The following is a 22,245-nucleotide window of genomic DNA, read 5'->3' on the forward strand; positions in this document are numbered from 1 at the left end:
AAATGTTAATTTCATGCTCATATTAGTTCATCTCTCGGCTCAATCAATTCTCTCCAGTAGCAATGCTGGAAAGAATTAAAGGTTTTTTGTGTTTTTTTTTTGCAGCCCAAAGGCTTTTAAACCTGCTGCCTCCAAATGAAATATCAGGCTCCAAATGAAATATCAATTTGTACAAGGTTTACAGTTTTTAACTCCTCCACCATATAAACCCAAATGACAAGTATAGGCCTGTAATAAAAGTGGGCCACGTGTTTTTCTTTTCAGCCCAAAGAGCCTTGCCCCGGTGCCACGGCTGATTTTTCATGCGCATAATCTGCCTCATATCGACCACAGTGTCGACATTCCTGCACAACTTCATTTGTTGTTGAGAGTTAATGAGAGTGAACACATCCTCCCACTGTTACAGGCTGAAGACGCCACGACAGCTCAGTGACATGAATTAAGAAGCATGAGCGCATGTATACGAGTGAAGAGATGCCCTCAGCTTTAAGAATTGAATCAAGACCAAACGTTACTTCTAAATGTGAGAAAGATAGGATTGTAAAATTATGGAAGGGAGGTTGGAATGTATGAATGAAATTAATGTTTGTGGTAATCTGGAACAAATATTTAAATATGCCCCCTTTCACAGCTTGCTCTCTGTCCTCTCCAAATAAAAAATAATAAAAAGCTAAAAAAAATACATTTAAAAAAAGACAAAAAATTCATTTCTGTATGTATGTAAACATATCTGGAGGAGTGATGAAGTCGGAGCCTAGGCGCCAATAAACATTTGAACGTGAGTTGTCTGACTGAACTTTTATATTCCATGTAGGTAAAATCTTGATTCTATCTCAATAAGGAATAGAAGTCATGTTTAAAACGAAACTAACAGACATAAAACTCAAAATTGTAAAACAGCCAAGTTTTCTTTCCACCGCTGAAAGTAATCAGGAGGTGGAGCGGGTCATCCAATAGCCAAAGGGTCGGTGGTTTGATCTCAGTCTCCCCCATTCCACTTGCATGTCCTTGGGCAAGATACTGATCCTAAATATCTTCGGGTCTGGCATTGTGTGCCTGTCTGAATGTGAGTGTGAATGGGTTAATAGTATACTGTAAAGTGCTTTGAGTTGCCATCCAGACGAGAAAAGTTACACATAAATACAGATAATTGACCATTTGCAATTGTGCAACTTCATTCACAGAAGGACCTGTAATGTTCGGGAGCGATGCAGACCTGGCGACCCGGGACAGTTACTCATTTTACTTATGGAGATGTGAATCACCACTAATCAGACTTTCCCTTCTACGACCACGAAATGCTTCAAAATAAAGGACATGAGACCTTCCTTTTCACCATTTGTTTCCGTTTATTGTTGGCATATTGGTGTGTTTGTGTTTGTAATGTGTGAGAAAGAAATGTGTGTCGACTGCTTTCCAACTGCATTTGTGTACAACACCCTCTGCATTTGGCCTCGTTATTGTCCTGTTTCCTTATAAATGTACCCTTAAAGTTTTGGTTACAATGACACAAAATTACCACTGATTTCAATCTAAATTATTACCTTCTTTTTATTTATAGACATAATCTTTATCAATATCCAAAAGTGGAAACAAAAAAAAAAAAGAATGAAATAATGTCAAACAATGAGAACCTCTGTCTCTCTTTATGTCTCCCAGTGGGAAAATAAAAATAAAAGAACAACCTTCATCAGGGTTTTTAACCAGGAGTCAAACCTCTGAATCAGAGCGTGGAACCAAATGGATAGCACGCCTTCAGAACAAGTAGATATAGATGGATTTATATATAGTTTTATATTCAGCTTGAAACTTTTAAAAGAGTACAGTAAACACTTCTCACACATGATAGAAACTACTTGACACCTCAGAATCAGAAGAGTGCAGGCCAAACACTGTCCAAGCCCACGATATGGCGAACAGACCAAATCCAATGCAGAAAAGAACAAAAACGAAATGAAAAGAACTCAGAATAAAAAAAAAAAATACATAAATAAAAATACATCCTGCCCACAATCTTTTCTTACAAAGTTTGAAGTAGATCAGAATAGAGACACCTGACCACATAAACAGAATAGAAAATTCTAAAACTGTGGTATTGCATTTTGAAATGCACAAAGATTCTCCTGTACAATTTGGCGTCTCTCTGCGAGTACAAATGCCTAAAGGGCTCAGTGGCGGTTTCTCTGTGTGGCTGTCATTTCAGTTTGTCTTCAGTATACACATCCGGTCCTCATGTGGTAACGTTTCCCTCAGAGACGTACACATCCGTGCTGTAAACAGGCACACGCAGATTGGAAAAGGAACGGCACGAGACCAGGGAACAGTTTCGTCTCTCCGTCACCGCTGTCCTTCCTCCTCCTCTGTTTGTTTCTCAGTCCCGCTGAGACAATGGGGGTCCTCCCAGTATAAGGCTATCCGTCTACCTGCCCGCACCCATCTGTCCCACCCCCTCTCCTCCGTGTCTCCTCTTCCCGAGAGAGGGGTGCCTCCAAAGCCCGGCAGTGATCCAAGGAATTCCAGAAAGGTGGGAACTCTAAGTTCCTCAAAGGGGCAGGGGGGTGGGGTTTCACATTTTGTGTGTTGTAGTGTGTTTTTATTTATTCTTATTTTTTTATAGATTTTTTTTGCTGGGTGAGGAGGGATGAGGGAGGGGAGGGTTAAATGGGTTGAAAACTTAATGCTTCTTGGTTTTTTTTGTTGTTGTTTTTTACAGCCTTGGTCATCAGGGAGTGATTGTGCAAAGTCACGCGGTTTCCGATATGTCCACGCGGAAGGAGCTAGCAAACCCTTTTCCTCGCTGTAAGAAGTAGAGAGAAACACAAAATGGTTAGCTCTGTGTGTGTGTGTGTGTGTGTGTGTGTGTGTGTGTGTGAGAGAGAGTGTGTGTGTAGCTGCTTTCAGACATGCACTGAACTTTGGATAATCTTCTGAAATTTTCTGGAGGGGTTATAAGTGAGAACGTATTTTTCTGAGTCAGCTGCTGCGGATATTATCTGGAGTTTCTCCTTCCAGCCCCCAAATAAAACCTTGGGATAAAGTCTGAATAAGCCAATGGGAGATTAAAGCAGGGGATGATCCGGACGATTCACCACAAGCGAATGGGCGTGGTTGATGACGTTTGGAATTCACCACGGACACGAAACGATAAAAACAAATAGAAAACAAATGTTTCAGGGTGAAGAAAAAAGGAACGAGGCACCAACGAGGACGTCAACTTGGAAATATTGGAAAAAGTCCGGACCCTATTGTGTGTACATGCTTTGGAGTTCATGTGTGAAAAAGAGTGAGTGTACGAGTGTCAGGTTTGTCTGATGGATGACTGAAAACAAAATGGCTTAAATGGCCTCATTCACACAAAATCTGTGGGTTCACACATGCAGGGGTAGGAAGTGTCACGTCTCTCATCTTGGCCGTCACCGTTCTTTCTTGTGAAATGGCTCGTGGATAATATGCGTGTGACCATGTATGTGAAGGAGGGGGGGGGGTCTTGTTATGAGAATGGTGCCATTGGACTGTGGGTGCATTTCACGGCAAGTTTATTTAGGGCAGCAACAAAAGAGGGAGGCCGAGATGTAACCTCCCCCCCTCCCTCCCCGACTCAATGTTGTCTGAGTTTGATGACGGTAATCACTGTGGGCTCCGACTATCACTAGCCCCACCCCTCTCCCACCACCCCTGCACTCCACCCTCGCGTCGACCCCGGGCCGGGTCCAGGTCCGGGCCTGCGGGTCCCAGGACAAAGAGTCTCTGTGTATCAGTGGCTGACTTGATCAGATTAAGGAGCTTCAGCCTGTATCATCATTCTATCCCTTCCTCCACCCCAGGCCTCCCCCTGTTCTCCTCTCCTTCTCCTCTGACTGTTGTTCCCTCTTTGGCTTTATCCTCCCCCCAGCCCAAGCAGCCCCCGACCCACCCACACATACACAAACACACACTGCTGCCCCCACATTCATTAGCATAAGGCCCACAGTAATCTACTTTGAGAGAGGAATGAGTGGCGGCGTTCCTGGGAAACGCAGCAATATTGCGAGCCCTTCACTTCGAGTGCTGCATCATAAGCGCATAATAAGCACCTCCATGGTAACTGTAGAGAGCAGCACGCAAAAGAAACACGGTGTCCGTCAAGCTGAGGCTGCAAAGTGTAAAAAACTAAGTTTAAATTACACACAGTTTTACACTGTGTCTGTCACTGCGGTTTTAAATAGCATCGTTTTAGCCTGAGAGGTTTTGTTTCATTTCCCGGAGCTTTTGGGACAGACAAGGTTTTTGAGCCGTTCAGACTCATGAAATCCTTTCACTGTGAAATATGCATAGTCACGCCACAGCAATGTCCCTATGCTTTATTATATCATTAGCCTGACTGACTGTTTTTATATATATATATATTCCATTTGACAGTGTTATATGCTTGTCATCAAACAACACAGGCTTACATCACCACAGCTGTTATACCTGACTGATTTTCATTAGAATTTTTCAATTGCTGACATATGATTCCTCTTAAGCAGTGTCACATTAAATAATCACCACTGTTATAGTCGATCGATGTTTTTATGCATTTATATTTTCTGTCTAAGTGCTCATCTTGCACAATTGAAATGACATTATTGCTGTAATTCCTCATCATTTTGAATACAGTCTCACCCACAACCTGTTTGGCTCGAATTGTGGTTGTAAATCTGTAAATCTGTAAAATAAAAATAATAATAATAATAAGGTTGTGCATGTGTAGGAAAGATTTGTATTTATAATCAAATTAAAAAATGTAACGGTTTGAGAAAACATCTATAACTCAGACACACTGTGACACTGAAGTCACAAACATGATTAGACAACGCTGCAAGCGCCACGCTAGAACATGGACATTCTGATGTAAGCAATTAGGTCCTTGTTCGACATAACTTTTTGATTCAGGATAAAAAAGGAAAACATAGCGAATGAATAAAACATTAATTAAGAGAAAAAAAGGCTTTTTTTTCCCTGCTGTTCCGAACAGCACGCTGTGGTTTTAAATGATGGCGCTCGGGAAGCAGCGGGGCTCTGACAGTCTGATAATTCCAGCTAGCTGTGTGAGACGATGAGAGAAGGGGCCTCTTCAGGCACCGCTTGACAAAATTATAATTAAGCATTATCACTAAATTGCAGTGATTGAGGATGTATCTCTTTGTGGCCTTTGAATGAGAGTTAAGAAAGAGTAATTCCTTGGGAAATGTGACTTTTCCCTTCTTTTTTTTTCCTTTTTCCCCCTCCTCTTCTCAATTATCTAAAACGTTTTTTTGATCCTCAGCTCCAACGCAATGACGTCTGTCGAATGAGAATGAGATGCTAAGCTCGCTGCCTGCCGTTCTCCTCCGCTGATTAAAAACAGACATTTTTCATTGCTGGGCATAGTGAGAGGGCCAGTGTCTATATTACGGGCAGCCATTTTATTCCATAATGAGACAGAGCTTCCTTAATGCTAACATCTCCACCCACATCAAAGCAACCGTATAGATCATAATTGCTTTTGGCATGTTTCATTTGGGAAGGCCCACAGGCCAGTCGGTGCTGGAGGTTTATGTGTGTGTGAGTGTGTGTGTGTGTGTGTGTGTGTGTGTGTGTGTGTGTGTGTGTGTGTGTGTGTGTGTGTGTGTGTGTGTGTGTAGTGAAGTGAAATGGTAGGTGAGGAGATAAATAAGATCATCACAGTCACACATAATGGAGATGCTTAACAAAGAGGGAAGAGTTAGTTAAACACCCTGACAAGAGGGCTGAGAAAGGTCGGAGCTGAAATGAATTTCATGCATTCCTTCTTCCAGCCAATCTGGGGAGAAAATTGAATTTGGAATCTTTTTTTTTCCCACCTAATTCGATCAGCAGATCAGGGAGATCAGGGGCGGGCGCTTGGGCCCGAGCGAAAACACAATACTCACTTAAATGAGCTGGGTTACAAGGTGTTCTGGAGCTAGGCAGAAATGCCTCCAACTCTTTCCTCTCTAGGGAGCTGTGGTGGTGTCTGACGTGATGGTTTTGGAGAAGATGGTGGTGATGGAGGTGTTGGTGTTGATGACTGAGAGGCGTCTCTTTGCCAAAGGTGGAGAATGACTTATCGGCCGTTTGCTCTGGGCTTTCAAATACCTCTGTGTCGGGGACAGAGTCCATGCCAGGCACGTGGAGGTTGCTGCGGTAGTCCGGACCCTGGCGCCCGTCGGAGGGCATGAAGCTCGGCATCCAGCAGCGATCTGAGTGGCCCAGGGCCTTGCACTCCTCCGTGCAGTTAGAGAACAGATCAGCACCTGCACGTCAGGGGAGGGAGAGAGAAAAGAGAAATGGAAAAAGTGTTGGAGGTCGCAAGTATTTCTGGAACAAGCAAGACGGTCGAAACAAAAAGAAAACACAAAAATGCAGACAAACACAAATCCATCCAAAGTATCTCCTGTAAGACTTTAGCTGTTATGTACTTATGCAACTTGGTCTTTGATTCCTCGAGTCAGGATTTTTCTGTTTGAACTTATTTAATATGTAAGCCTCCCACACACACACACACACACAAGTCAGTATTTGATGGTACATGTGCAGTGGGAACACGTAGGGCTACTTTTTACTTCTATAATCTTTATTTAACAATAAATACTCGCTGCTTACCGACTTACATTACAGTTTAAATAAAGAGCATATGATATATATGGAACATATAGAATCCTCCACTTGGGTCTTTTTATGAAAGCACAAATTATATCTGCAATTTATCTGAGTTCGTATTGACCGAGGAGAATAACATCGAGCCAGTTTGTTCATTTCTGTAGACGAGTCAGCTAGTTGGTGAAACAGTGTTATTTAATACAGAGGCTGTGACACAAGCACAGACAATGTGAGGGATAATTAAAAAGGAGGCAGAGAAACAAAGTATTTAACTGAAACACAGAAAGCGTCTTGTTGATACTATGTGAGATTGTGAACTCATGTGGGGACATTTTACATTAAGATTTTTTGTTGTGCAGCCTCTTTCTCCCGTTTTGCATGTTTTCAACTATTTTGTGAGTTAGTTCAACCTTGACCTGTTTAAATCAGAAGGAGAATGACTGTATTTCAGCCCCACGTTGTTAATTACTGATGCTGTAATTACACTAGTTCCCAGTGCAGTTCCCATTGACACAAGGTCCATTTATTTCAGATTTTTAAGAAACATTTTTGTTGTTAAATAATAAAAAATGGACTAAATGGCCCTGAAACGGTTGTCAAGGCTCACGCTGAGCTCTGCGCTGTCCTGAGTTTAAGGACCTTTTTTTTCCTTTGTGTGAGTGAAAAGTATTTGTTTCATACTGGACTTTTAAAGGTGAAGTGATTATGTTTCATAGAACCACAGGAAACAGATTCTTATGAATTTGAATGAAAGAGCTTTGGGATATGTATAGCCTGAAAAACAGATCCAAGCCAAGTAATTGGGAGGCATCATTGCTAAACTTTTCTATTTGTCAAACCAACCCATGACCTAATTACTAATATGAAATAATTCATACAAAATGGAGAGAGTGGGAGAAACTGGTGGGTCAGTAGGGAGCCCACACGCCCGCTCGCGCCCCAGCTTCTAAAGACCAGTAAGTCTCCCATTCTCTAAACTCCTAAAATGATTTATGATGAAAAACAAAACAATTAATCAAATGGCACATTTATTCAGAGGAGCCATCAAAATAGGAGATGTGATATTATGTAAGGTAAAAGATTTATTTTCCAAGCAGCCCCACAGCCTGGATTTTAGAAATATTAAGGTCACTGAGGTGTAAACCTTTTAAAGGATTAGTGTCTGTCATATTTTGATTATTCCCTTTTAGTTCCAGTGTTGTGGTCGTGTACATACAAATTAACTTTCCAGCTCTTTATCGTGCAAGTGAATCTTACAAAGTCCCAGAAAAAGGACACATGGGGACATTAATGTGTCCAAGCACCAAACAAAGATATAGAATCTTTACCAGACTTTACTATTCAAATGTAATCTTTAATCAGACACAGAACATCACAGGTCAGTGGATGTGTGTGTGTGACCTGCAGCTTCTACGTCCAAACATGTGAAAACAATGAAATGGCTTGATGGAATTTATACGACAAGGCAACCGCACGTGTGTGTGTGTGTGTGTGTGTGTGTGTGTGTGTGTGTGTGTGTGTGTGCGTGTGCCTGTAGCAGTCTTCAAAGCCCTCGCCAGCAAACTGCTCATGCTCCCTTTTAGCCAGGACGTTAGATGAAGCAAACCACAAACTCAATAGTATTAGATTACCAGCCTGCCCCTGTCCCAGGCCCTCAGTATCCGTCAGGCTCGGCCCCTTTTCAAAACCCATTGTCCTCCATGAAAGGCGGGCTGCAGGTACAAATGAAAACCAGTTTGAGCGTGCTTCACTTTCATGTGCACTAATTATTTGTGAGGCTTTTTAATGGCAGGAATTTGTCTGGGAGAAAAGCACCTCCTGTCAGAGGGCAAAGGGAGCAGAGTTAAAGGGGACAGAGTTAGTAGGAACATTAGCCGTTCGGCACAGCTATTTAGGCCGAGTGTAAGCCTTAAGCCAAATTGTGTTTTCATCGGCCCATATGTTTTTTGCACTGGGGCTTAGATCCTGTGTATGCATGTTTTTTGCAGCCTACATCTGCTCGTTGTGTGTGTGCGTCTGAGTCGCTGTTTGGGGCTAAAATCTGTACTGTCCAGCTCGAGCTATCTGCTGCTAATCCCCCTGAATACAGACTGATCAGGCTAAGACTGCTGCCGTCTCACTAAGCAGTGTGTGAGTGCGTGTTGTGGTGTGTGTGTCTGTAGCAGTCAGCAAACGGGGAATTTGCTTTGTTACAAAGCGGATTAATTTGGCTTGCCATCACTAACAGCTTGGAAAAGTGCCCAGTCTCCTATCGAGAGGAGAGGGTTTCTTATTAAATATTAACCAACATGCCATAAATACACCATCACATTACGTTTTAATATGGCCTCGTCCACCGGAGGAAACAACACAGTGCTGGAATTGATGGGGGACGCGACCAGAACGCACGCCGGGGCGCAGACCCACGCCATGAGTGCACCTGAACGCACAGGGAGCAGAACGATGTGAGCAGCGAAATAAACAAAGAAACTAAGCGAAGTTGGACACGGAGCTCTGCTTCCATTACAAAATGGATGCTGTGTTAATTCTCAAAATGGGAACGGGAAATGGCATTTAGACTCAGCCAGAGAGATAAGACTGTCACACAGAGAGAGAGAGAGAGAGAGAGAGAGAGAGAGAGAGAGCGAGAGAAGAAAAGACAGAGAGAGAGGGAAGCGCAGGGTAATTTCAGTCATAAAGCCAAATCAACACATCTTGATATTTCTTGACATTTTGGCTAAATTAGATGTTCCCCATGAACATTAGACAGCGTCTATCAAATCAGACAGATAAAAACATCTCAGCTGTAACACACACACACACGGAGGCCGGGCCGAGCTTTACATATCTATAAAGGTTGTGGGTGATACAATTATCTCTCCACTACATCAATTTCCAGCCATATTCTCAGAGCTCATTCATCATGGGTTGCGAGGCTCGGCCCGGCCGCGGCATCCTCTGCCCTCCGCTCCCATGTAAAAGAACTGTGTCAACACGCATCACGCTAAGCCAAACACAAGTGAAGAGGCCAGCGGGGAGACGGCGAGCAGGAGGGGGGCGGGGCGCTCTTGAGGCGTGCTGACCCCTCGTTACTTCCGACGCCTCATCTCATCTTGGCATTCTGCACGGCGCTCGCACGGGGGGCAAACGGCAAAGTCTCGATAATAACCTTCATTTGGTAATTGGTATGCAGAGGTCTGAAAAAATGAATTACTGATCAGCGAGCTGTTACCACGGCGATAACGTGAACTGCAGGCCTAAGGAGGAATTCATCACGGCAGCGGGGAGAGATGGGAGTGGATTGGGACGGAGGGGGTTGTCGGGGGGTGGGGGGTAAGAAATTGGATAAGCGTCTTGACTCAATCTTCTCCAAGTGCGTGACACTGGCTATATTGATAATATGTACTTTACACAATGTAGCCGGACTGGAGATGGGGCCCCTGAGGTGACTCCCCGGGCTGCAGAAGTGGTGCTGCAGGGCCTCGCAGCAAATGAGGAGCACTTTAATTCCACTGTGATTTCATTTACCAGGAAAAATGCCCATCCCAGAATGAATGAAATGACCCTTAACTCGCACCACAGACAACTCTACAGTTCAACATTACACCTGCAACACAAACAGTCCGAAAAGCCTGGAACTGGTTCTTTTTTTTAATTGGGTCCGAGGTTCTTTCCCATATCAGCTCCTGGTTCTGAATATAATCAAATACAGGTCACTATTTCTCCACCTGAAAATCAAGTCAATTGCTCATTTTATTGAAATATTACTTATCAAGTAAAACAATTAAGAAGCTACGTAAAACAATTAGGAAGCTATTTCTCAAGAACTGTAGTCTACCTCAAAATAATCCTCAGCTATTTTACTTCACTGTCTTTTCTTATAAAAGTTGACAGATATTGTTATTTTGTTGAAGTGCTCTGATACAAGTGACCTCTATTGCACCTCTGTCCATCCTGGAAGAGGGATCCCTCACATTTGGACCTCTCTACGTACTTTTCACCTGTATATCGGAGGGTGTTTTATTTAGTTTTGTCCTCACTCTAGTCGTAGGTGAAGGGCAGAGGAGGTTGCACCTTGTTAAGCCCTAAGAGACAAATAGGGATTTGGGCTTTAAAATCCGATTGATTGACTTGAATATCTGTAAGAAGGAAAATATATGTACAGTACACAAGAGGGAACATCTATAACTGTATAATGCATTTACAGAATTCTTTCCTTTGCATACTGATGTTGTATTCACACACTCAAAAGAAAATTATGCCTAAAACGTTGACTTTATGCATTTCATTTACATATTACATTTCCATGTTTCTTTATTTCATAAATTCAATGTAATGGGTAACATTTAACAAAGTGTTTTTTTCTATGATGTTAAGTTAGTGTGAATAAATCAAATACTTGATTAAATAAAGTTAATCATATCCATAAATATATACATTAAACACAGTTTTATGAAATCACTCAAGTTATTTGATTTATTCACACTAACTCAACATGATATAAAACCTCTCATGAAATATGACCCTTTATATTGAACTAATGTTATAAAGTTACATTGAACTTTCATATGTAATTGAAATACAAGGTTTTAGGCATATTCTAGGTTGTTTTTTTACATTTTACATCAGTATATCTCGAAGTCAATAAATATGACCACGAGAGTGAAAGTGCAGTTGATGGACATGTACTTAACGGTTCATAATTCAGCTTAATGGGATCATTTTGAAAGCAGAAATATTCTGTTCTTACTCAAGTCAATTACTTCTTCCACCACGGTCGGTCCTCATAACCTGAATCCCTTCAGGCTCTGAGACAGAATCAGTTATTACTATTCAATGTTCTCACTCTGGGCTGCAGCACCTTGAGCTAAAATTGAGCTCTTATGAAAATACAAATAACTTTCAGTGCCTTCGAACGCGTCTCTGTGGAAGCATGGCAGACCTGACACTCGTGCACTTACAGGTTTACAAGGAAAAGGACTGGCCTTCCCTGTGATAGCACGTGATGAATATTTTACATCGACAGGTCATACAGGGATGGTGGCGGTTGTAGGAGTGATAGAAATATTAAATGCAGCAATTATAATATGTATAATGCTAAATACAATATTTATGCATTTCTCACCACTTTCGCTGCATTAAAAAAACGCCCCAACGCTAAAATCCCGGGGCCATCACTTCATCACCGCTCTGCCTCCGCACACGGCAGGGAGCAGCAGCACAGGAAGGGGGACAGAGTCCTTCCTGTACAAATGCTGCCTTTAATAATAGGTTAATACTAATCATCCCTTTGGTCGTTTTCAGGTGGAAAAAAATAAACGGTTGTAACCTACTGCAGGTTTTCATATGCTTGGTCCCTCTAGGTTTTTGAACTGCCACAGTGTATAACAACCATCCCTGCCTGCGCTCCAAACAGTTCAGAGTGTGTGTGTGTGTGTGTGTGTGTGTGTGTGTGTGTGTGTGTGTGTGTGTGTGTGTGTGTGTGTGCGTGCTCTATGCACTCGCGCACCATGTGACACTTTCCTCTGCTCGCACCGCCGCGGCTCCGTCAGTTATTTCTCCTTCCCGCTCCTGCTCCGCTCGTGCTCTGGAACATTTACAGTGTGTAACATGTCGTCTCTGCTCCCTCACAGCAGCACAGCAGTGGGTGACGTTTTCACTCTGACCGTTCACACATGGAGCAGGAGAGGGCCACAGCGCAGTTATCTTATCTTTAAATCAGTGAATAATGAACCTGTGTGGAGCAAATATATTCATTAAATAAATTAATCTGATGGTTTTCTGCATGACGGATAAAGAAAATGAAAAGAAAAGACTTATATAATAATCATCCGCTTACAGTGATCAATTGGACGTGGACAGATGAATCCTGCATTCGACCTTTAATGAAAATCCTCCCTCTCTCTCCCACACTCTCTGTCGCTCTTCGCCGCACACTGCGACGCCTTGAAAATAACCTTTGCGCTGATCAGGCCAACGAGGAGTTTGTTCCACATATTGGATACAAAACGATTCAAATGGGTCAGAATCGAACAGAAAAAGACAAAGAAACGTTCCCGTGAGTTTGTGCTTCCTGTTTATATGTGCATTACAGGTGATTCCTGGACTCCTGGTGCATCCTTGATGTGAAAATAAACCTCGTGGCTTTTGATCAGGGAACAAGCGAGCAAACAGCCTGGAAATGTTGGCACGACAGCAACAACAGCAACAAAAACAGAAAATTATAGGGCAGTGAGGGTAAGCAGCACCATCCTTCTCTGCGAGGCCTGTTTTTAGCAGTTGGAAACACATTCAAACAAATCTTATCTCCGTATTTCTCTGCCAGTATGTAATGATAATGCTTTAATTCTCTGTAGAACAAATTTAGTGTAACATAAAAACCAATGTGCTCCTATAAATCTGATTATATGGAGGAAAACGTTTCAGTGGAAGCAAAACGTCCAGCCCTCGTCCCTCCTCCACTGGTCTATCCATAAAGTCCCTTGTCAAAGTCAGGCGAAGAGGCTAACACGCCATCGTGATGGATGACATTGACACGTTGATTTAACATTAGCATTTATTAAACACTGACACAGTTCGAGTGTGCCCCTCGCTGCTGACAAACTCAATTAGCACACAGGGAGTAAAGCCTGTGTTCTTTTTCCAGCATTGTTGGAGCAGAATGGCGGAACACTAAGCCACGCTATCAATTATCCTAATCAAACAAAGACTTGATGCACAGCAAATAATCTGTTTAAAGGCACTAAGCTGCGTGATAACGCTGCGGCAATGTAACTGTACTCCGCTCGCCACGCCAAGGGTACTCAAAGTCAGCGGTGACGTGCTGCTGACGTTCTGACCACTGCATCCCAGCTGGATGTACGGCGTGGCGAAGCTTCGTATCTGTATGAACAGTCCAACACACTTGAGACAGAACTTACAGCAGCTCTCCGGCCTCAGTAGCGATACAAAGGTAAAACCAGTGTGAACTAAAAACCTCATCTCTCGCCTGAAAGGACATCAACTACAACTTTCAAACTAGATGGTCTGTTTTTATATAAATCTTTTCTAGTCTTGATGACCACTAAAAGCACATTACAGTACAGTCTAACCCATTCACATGCCTTCTCACACATCACTCACACACTGCCGGCACAGCCGTCAGGGACAGTTTGGGGTTTAGTGTCTTGCCCAAGGGCACTTAGTCACACAGGATCGAACCGCAACATTCTGGTTAGTAGACGACCCGCTCTACCTCCTGCCAACAGCCACCCCTGTTACTTTTACTATACTGGAATCAAAAAATCCCTTTTTGATTCCAGTGGATTCCAGCATTTAGCAGAGCAGCTATCGTCTCTGTGGCACAGAATGTCAAAATCTGTAGCATCGTACCAGCAGCTAATGTTTTATGTCTGACGATCATGTTGAATTATTCTTTAGTCAGAAAGATCCTGATTTAAATTTCAATCCGATCTTTCAAAATGTTTCCACTAATAGACTTGACTGTCTTGTTGAGACCGGGGGCTGCAGTGTTGCTTATTTTGTTTTTAAAAAAAGAAACGGAAAAATAAGGGCTGGCAGATTTTCTCTATACACACAAAACACTGATGTATTTGAAGCAGGACTACATCTTCATGCAGCAGCTGCTGCTGGTGCCACACTGCTGAAAGAGGCCAAACTGTGTTTGGAAACTGAACCTGAAAAGACGTCCATCACTCACAGAATCAAAAAGCTGGCACGGATATTATTCATAGTTTTGTATGATTTTCTTTCATCAGGTCAGCTGCTTATGTTTAGACTGACAACTCTAACATTTCTCAACTTTGACTTATTCAGTGGGAGGATAAAAAGGGTTTGTATTTTCCTACATGAAGCTTTAGAAAAGTATTTCCATGTTATTGATACCAAAAGTCGAGGATGAATATCCAGCCAGCCCCACTTGGGTAAAAGAGTGAGACTATTGAAAACCGAATATGAACTCTGGCTGGCAGCGTTGACATGAAATGCTAATGCACTCGAAATAGGACAACTCCATCCAAATAAAGGAGCTGGCTGGCTCAGTCCCGATTAGGAGTAAAGAGGCTCCACAGTGATGGAGAAGAAAAAACCTGAGCTTATTAGAGCTAAAAAAAAGAGGGTGGGGGCAGTGAGGAGGGTTCAGCTCTGTGCGTTTCTGTTTACTGATGTCTGTGTCACCCAGCCAGTCTACAGGAGTAACCGTGGAAGTGGCAGGAAAACTTCATTTGGCACTGCGAGGACCAGACACGATGACAGGGTCCGTCCACAGAGGCCCCCGCCACTGAATGAAGACATAAAACCACCATTCATAACTCAGTGGGGCCCTATTGTATCCCCTCGGATGGGTTCCTTTAGACAGGGAAGATTAAAAAAGGGGAAAAAAAGGATGGGCACGGAAGGATATACGGTCAGTGAGAAAGCAAGGGAATGGAGAGGGATAGAGGGAGTGCAGTCGGAGAACAACTGCATGAATTAATGCATTAATGAATCTAATGAACGGATGAATCGCCTGTTTTGTTTGCTACGGCCTCAACCTATTTGGTCCACATCCCAGCACTCCGGTGCGAGCGTGGCCTCATTAAAAAGCCTGTCACGTCTCGTCGAGTGGTCTCCAGCTCCGAGTGACCGAGCTCACAGGGAGCGGGGCTCCTCATTAACGCCGCCACATATTTACAAACACACAGCGCCGGGGTTTCGCTTTCTGCCCACCGACGTTAAATCATTACATGTCAGAAGAGATGCCGCCTAATGTACACATTAAAGGCGAGCTCTCAGAGGCGGCTTACAGGATTCTGCTTTAACCTTTACATTTTCTCCCTTTTCATTCTTCTATTCGAGGGATGTAACAGGAAATCACAAGCCACGGTGGCACTGGAAAGAAATTAGGACGTACTAAAGTACAACGCCCTCATCATAAAAGCTGATTGTCGGACACACTGAAGTGCTTTTAGATGATGCTGACTTCAGCCATGTGTGATGCTCGCCATAATTAAAAAGTGCTTTCATTTGCCCAGCCCCACACAATGAGCCGCATGTGAGCGAGAGGAGTCCAGAGTTCAGCACTGGAGAGATGGGCAGCAAATTGCTCCTGGCCCCACACCACATGCTTATAAGCAAAGCCTACCCCAGTCCTTTAGAAGACTGACAGTCACTGATAGGCCCTTTGGAAAAAAATTAATAAACTGATAGCGGGGCGTAAAAAAAAAGAATCACGTCATAGACAAACCCAGCCAAGCAAAGGGAGTTTCTTACCGGAGGAATGGCCTCGATTAGTGGCGTCGTGGTCGCTGTCTCCCTGCTCGCTGTCTCCGTGGCCACTGTCTTTGGAGCTCACCAGGTCGGCCTCCTGGAACGCCGAGCTGAAACCAAAGACATCACGGAATCAAGTTTTTACAGAGATTAAAACCCCCTTTCTAATATCACTGGTCCCATCTCATCGTCCAGAGCCTCGTCAGAGAGTGAATCGACCAGTGAACGAACAGATAAGAGGAGTATTTACAGGTGGACCGAACACTGCGAGCACCAGAGAGGCTGCAGGCCGAATCTCTCTCCATATTTACCTGTTGACACGTCTTGGCCTGTCAACCAGGTAGCTGAGTTCAGCTCGTTGGTGTTTGGTCTGAAAGAGAAAGGGGAGGGGGGGTCAGTGTGTGTCACTCCAACAGCCTGTGTAACATCATTAACACATAGACAACAAGAGAACTGACAAAAAAACATCACCACCCTCCAACCAGATATGATGCAACCCACACAGTGCCATTGATTGGTGCTATCTGTAAAATGGCCCTGTGCTGCGTTCAGCCCTCAACCATTACACACATCATTCACATGTGGTGAGGAGTGTGTGTTTGAGGAGTCCCCCCCACACACACACACCAGAGGATTGAGCACGGCTCTACAGATATGTTGCCTGGGCGGCAAGATAAAGTAGTGCACCGATTCAGGCTGGCACCGCCAAGAGATGCATCTTTGTTCTCGTGCAACTCAGCAACATTGTGACCAGTATGCTTAATGCAAACACTCCTCTCCCCGGGGACTCACACACACACACACACAGCACAGCACAGCACACAGCACACACACAGCAGCCAGCAGCTCTGACCCACCATACATTACGCCTATTCTCATCTTCTTTTCTGGCTTTTTTATCATTTCAGAGACATGGGAGCAAAACATGATCATGCAATAATTACTATTTCACAGCTGAGCTCCCTGAGGACTGTTAAAGGCAACATGTCAGCAACCAGTGGTCTAATCACTGGGTTTGTTTTATGCTTTTCCTGAGATAAGTCACAGCAGCATTCTGTATAAGCACTTCATGAAAGACTCCTCAGACCTGCTGTTGATCTGGGGGGATCAGGAACTGGAGATGGAACATATTTTCTATCTGTCATCTGAATGGATTCAAACAGGCAGACTTGATGTGAGATCCTGAGTATGAACCAGGTTTTGTACACATGCTGAGGGTCTCTGGATGGAGGGGGAGTTAAACTGTAAGGTATGAGAGGGACTCTTACCTCGCTTGATAAAATGCTGCCGTTTGATATGATGTCAGGCTGCTGGTCTGTGTACCCTGTGACTATGGCCCCGCACGGGTTGTGATCGGTGTCTGTGCTCCTAGAGGGACTACACGGCTTTAGGAACATGAGGTCGGTTTTGGCAGACTCTGGAGTCAGACATACCTGGTAGCAATAGTTCTGGTTTTGGTGGTGGGAGCCGAAGCTCCCTGACTCCTCCACGGGGACTTGAGCTGAACTGGGTCCACTCACGTTAACAGCGCTTTGCACCAGCATGATATCCGACTTGCTGAGCTTTTTCTTGCGCGCTCGGCCCTGCTGAGAGCAGCAGGAGCTGCAGCTCAGGCAGCAGTCGCTGGTCAGGCAGGTGTAAAAGTTAAGCTTCTTGTCCTTCTGGCAGCGCACGGCCAGCACGATCATGACCAGGAGGAAGATGAAGGAGACGGAGCCCAGGGCGATGATGAGGATCAGGGTGAGGTCCAGGGTGCCATCTTTGGCCTTGGCAGCGCCTCCCCTGTCCCCGCTGCCGTGGCCCTCAGCCACACTGTCCACCAGCACTACCAGCACGCTGGCGCTGGAGGACAGCGGCGGCTGGCCGTGGTCCCTCACCTCGATCAGCAGGTCGTAGAGCTGGTGGGGGTCTCGCTTGACCGACACCCTCCTCGCCGTGCGGAGCTCGCCCGTCCTCCAGTCCATCCTGAACATGCCATTCTCGTTCCCTCGCTGGATGCTGTAGGAGAGCCGCGCGTTCTCGCCGTCGTCCGCGTCCATGGCCACTATGCGGGTCACCAGGTATCCCGGCTCAGCTGAGCGGGGCAGGGGCTCCCTGGCTGTGCCGTTCTTCCCCAGGGGTGCCAACACCACCGGGGCATTGTCATTTTGATCCACGATGATGACTTTGACTGTGGCGTTGGAGGAGAGCTCCGGGGTGCCCGCGTCTTTGGCTTGGACCATGAAAGTGAAATCCTTCAGCTGCTCATAATCGAAGGACCTGAGTGCGTACAGATAGCCTGTCTCCTCGTTGATTGACACATAGGTTTTGACTGACATGCCCTGGATGTCACACTCTAATATGGAGTAGCTGATGAGCGCATTCTGCCCGATGTCCGTGTCCAGAGCCGTCACCGCGTGTATGTATGCCCCTGGCACGTTATTCTCTGTCACATACACATCATATATGGTCTGCGTAAAAGTGGGCGCGTTGTCGTTCTCATCGGACACCTGGACTCGGATGGACTTACTGGTGGTGAGCGACGGTGTCCCTTTATCCCGCGCCACCACCGTGACCGAGTAGGATTCCGCCAGCTCCCGGTTCAGCGGCCCGTCCGTCAAGATGGTGAAATAATTCCTGAAGGAGGATTTTAATTTGAACGGGACATCACCGAGGATTTCCACGTTGATCTGACCGTTCTCCTCTGCGTCCCGGTCCGTGACACTCAGCAGCGCAATCACGGTGCCGGGAGCCGCCTTCTCGCTCACCGACTCGGTGACGGTGCTGAAGGTGATCTCCGGTGCATTGTCGTTCAAGTCGTTGACTTTGACCAGCACTTTGCAGTGCGCGGGCACGGCGTTTGGCCCCAGGTCCTTGGCCTGGACAAAGATCTGATAGAGGCCGCTCTCCTCGAAGTCCACCTCTGTGCGCACCTCGATGCGCCCGGTGCGCGGATCAATGCTGAACAAGTCCTTTACGCGGCTGGAGATGTGGTTACTGAAGGAGTAAACTATCTCCCCGTTTAGTCCCTCGTCCAGGTCGGTGGCGTTCAGCTGAAGGACCAGCGTGCCCACCGGTGCGTTCTCCGGGAGGCTCACCGTGTAGACGGGCTGGTCGAACACCGGAACATTATCGTTAGAGTCCAGCACTTTGACCACCAGCAGCGCGGTGCCAGTCCGTGGAGGCTGACCGCCGTCCACCGCGGTCAACACGTACCTGTGCGCCGCCTGCTGCTCCCGGTCCAGCGGCTTCTCCAGGACCAGCTCTGCGAACTTGTTTCCGTCCGTTTGGGTCTGCACGTCCAGGTAAAAGAAGTTGTTAGTGGTGATATCGTACGTGCGTAATGCGTTAGAGCCCACGTCCGGGTCGAACGCGCTCTCGAGGGGGAAGCGGGTGCCCGGAGTGGCGCTCTCTGAGATCTCCACCGTGATGTCCGTGTCCGGGAAGCTGGGCGAATTGTCGTTGATGTCCACCACCTCGATTTCGACCCGAAACAGCTCCAGCGGGTTTTCCAAAAACACCTCCATGTTGAGCTGGCAGCTGACGCTCTGCTTGCAGATCTGCTCCCGGTCGATTTTCTCGCTCACGAACAGGACGCCGTTCTCCAAGTTCACCTCCAGGTACGGCGTGCGAGAGCTGGGCACTACCTGGAACCGGCGAGAGGCCAGTTTGGTAAGGTCCAGTCCCAGGTCTTCGGCGATATTCCCCACCAAGGTGCCATGGTCCGCCTCCTCCGGCACAGAGTAGCGTATCTGAGCGAGCACTCCATCCGTGATGCACAGGACAATCACAAACACAATCATCGCCGGAAAAACAAGTGCACTTGGGTAGAAAAGACCATAAACCGTGTTATCCTCTGTTAATGGACAAAATGTCAATTTCCATCACATTTAAATCGGGATGTAAAAGTCTCAAAAATGCGTAAAAGTCTCCAAAAACGCGTAAGGCATCCAGAAAAATCTGTCCCGTTAAAAGAGAGGCATCTTGTAAAAACAAAGAAATAGTTAAAATGACTGATGGAGCTTTTATTTTATTTTCTCTATTCTAGCTCCACTGTTCCACTGTCTTGTTGTTCAGCTGCGTCCCGGAGAAGCTAGAGCGCACATTCCAGTGAAGCGCGGTGCGGCTGGAGTGATGAAGGCAGTCAGGGAAGGAGTTGAGAAAAAGAAACCATAATCCATACTAGAAAAATAGGAAAAACATTTTTCTTTCAGTGGATAAATGTCGGACTTGGCCTCTTTCCTCTTGTTCTGCCTGTGTCTCCTCTTGGCAGCCTGCGCCCTCACTGCGGTCTCCTCCACTCCACTCTCCACTGATGCTGTTCACTCAACAATTTGCTTTTTTTTTTTCTCTTCCTCCCCCCGCGTCGCACCTCCCTCTCTCAGCCCCCGCGGCTGTAAATCACGCTGATAGCTCTCTCCCGATTGGATGGCGGGGCTGCCTGTCAACGTGCGCTCGGCCCATGGGCTCCCTCACTGTCTCTCTCCCTCTCTCCACCTCCCTCCGAGCTGGGACTGGCTTCTCTCTAGAATACCTGACGCTGGAGAAAACAGGGAGAGAGGCCGGACATTTATTAGCTTTAACCCCTCAGCCGCCACGTCCTGGACACAGTCCCCACCTGGCCCCCGTGATGCGAAGCCCATCATCTAATGAGGGGGTGGGTGATCACAGTGAGTGTGTGTGGGGGGGGGGACTTGTTGACTTGGTGGCCGGGGTTGTGTGAGCCTCAGGACAGGCCGTGTAAATCGGGTTAATGCATGCAAATGTTGTGATATGTATGCAGTGAATCATTCGCCATCCATGCGCCGCTCTCAGGGCCGTGCGCTATAATTACACCCAGTAGTAGTTGGGTTATTATCTCTCGGTGCCCCACACGGCAGCGGGACAGTCAGGGGAGCGGCGCATCTGCGGACTTCATGCGACCCCTAGCGGTGCCAGTGTGAACATATAGGGTGGGATTCACACCGAGGACCGTGGCTACATGCGTAACGATCAAATAGTTAAAGACGATACAAGGACCGTGTACATGATGCGTGTGCCCGTGGCTGGAGTGGACAGGATGCATTGATTTCAGTGAGAGTAGCAAACTACTGTATGCAGTGAAGTTCATGAAGTGGCATCCAGATGTGTTTGATTTTATTTGAGCTTTTTATCCTGGACATAATTTTTGAAACTATCAGACAAAAAGCTGAAATACAAAATAATTGTTTGAAAAATGTTTAGTTGTAAAGTACATTAAAAAATAACCAGAGTTGACTAAAGAACAATAAAATAACAATAGAAATACAATAAAATAAAATATTAATAACAAAAAAAATAATTTGGATATATTACTGTATAGTGGATAAAACATTTGATAAAACTATCCCATGGTCCCCACAGTGACTTACACAGAATCACATGGCCCTCATCAGTTCTATTATGGAACCTTAGATGTTCAAACAAAAAGAGAAACACACAGAACTGAAGGTCAGAGGTCAAAGGTACCACCAAAGGTACCAACTTTCACACTGATATTAGAAAATGTTAAAATGCTTATTAAAAACATACAAAGCAATACGGAGCAATAAGAATTGAAATAGAAGTGGGAAAGCAAAGTTACACTGAGCAATTGGATCAGGCCTGAAGCTGCAGTCATAACCAGTACACAATCAGACAATTGAATAATCAATATTAATGAAAGATAGGTCAAAGAACTACCAAAGGAGTTGTATAGCATAGATTTCTTGGTCATGAATTCAGCCAGAGAATCAATTCAGATGCAGAAGAATTAAGATAATTGCACATGGCATGAAATGCATGCATATTGATTTTACCATTAATTGATCATATATTTATGAGAGAGTTAATTGGTACAGGATGCCGAAGCGATACCAGAGCTACATTATATGTCTAAGATAATAATTAAATTTTGGTCTATGATTCTGATATGAAAACTGGAGATGAAGTGCTAAGGTTCACAGAAATAATGGCATTTATTTGTTGCTTTTCCAACCCTTCTTTATCTAATTTACTGAATGGTAGTGTTACTCAAACGATTTCATTCACTAATGGTCTAAATGGTGGAATCCTCTGGATCATTTCTCCAATATCCATGTTGTACTGTTTGTTCTTGTTCATGTCTCCCTGATGAGGGCTGGTGGACCAACCAAAATATATAGCTGTGTTTTATTTGAATTGCTTGTGTTCTCCATGAATCATCTCCCCTCTGTGGACTGACACTTGGCCGTGACTGCTACAGGAAAGCGATGCCTTCATTCATTAGCTGTGTGAATTTAGCTGAGTTAAGGAGGAGAGCAGCTCATGTCAGACCGAGGGCTCCCCCCAGTGAGCAACTGCAACACTACACCTCACACACTGGCGCACCCCTGCGCAGTGTGGTCCTTCTCTCACCATGCCGATTCTGCCCACTGTGCTGGA

General features: G+C 45.2%; 1 protein-coding gene across 3 annotated transcripts; it reads right to left on the reverse strand.

Annotated features, from left to right (window-relative positions):
- Positions 1 to 1,329: 1,329 nt before the first annotated feature.
- Positions 1,330 to 20,262, reverse strand: pcdh10b (protocadherin 10b). Of its 3 annotated transcripts, none has more exons than XM_035162367.2 (5): positions 17,280 to 20,262; positions 16,158 to 16,216; positions 15,850 to 15,956; positions 5,913 to 6,275; positions 1,330 to 2,797 (listed from the first exon to the last, which is right to left on the reverse strand). In XM_035162367.2, exons 1-5 carry the CDS (start codon positions 19,626 to 19,628, stop codon positions 2,778 to 2,780), a joined length of 2,898 nt encoding a protein of 965 aa, XP_035018258.1. In that variant the 5' UTR covers positions 19,629 to 20,262; the 3' UTR covers positions 1,330 to 2,777. The 3 variants fall into 3 exon arrangements, with proteins under 3 accessions (XP_035018258.1, XP_035018257.1, XP_035018259.1); XM_035162366.2 differs by having other exon boundaries at positions 17,115 to 20,256; XM_035162368.2 differs by having other exon boundaries at positions 6,118 to 6,275; positions 17,115 to 20,254.
- Positions 20,263 to 22,245: the final 1,983 nt, after the last annotated feature.

The sequence above is a fragment of the Hippoglossus stenolepis genome, chromosome 7, assembly GCF_022539355.2.
Source record: "Hippoglossus stenolepis isolate QCI-W04-F060 chromosome 7, HSTE1.2, whole genome shotgun sequence".
NCBI classification, from domain to species: Eukaryota; Metazoa; Chordata; class Actinopteri; order Pleuronectiformes; family Pleuronectidae; genus Hippoglossus; species Hippoglossus stenolepis.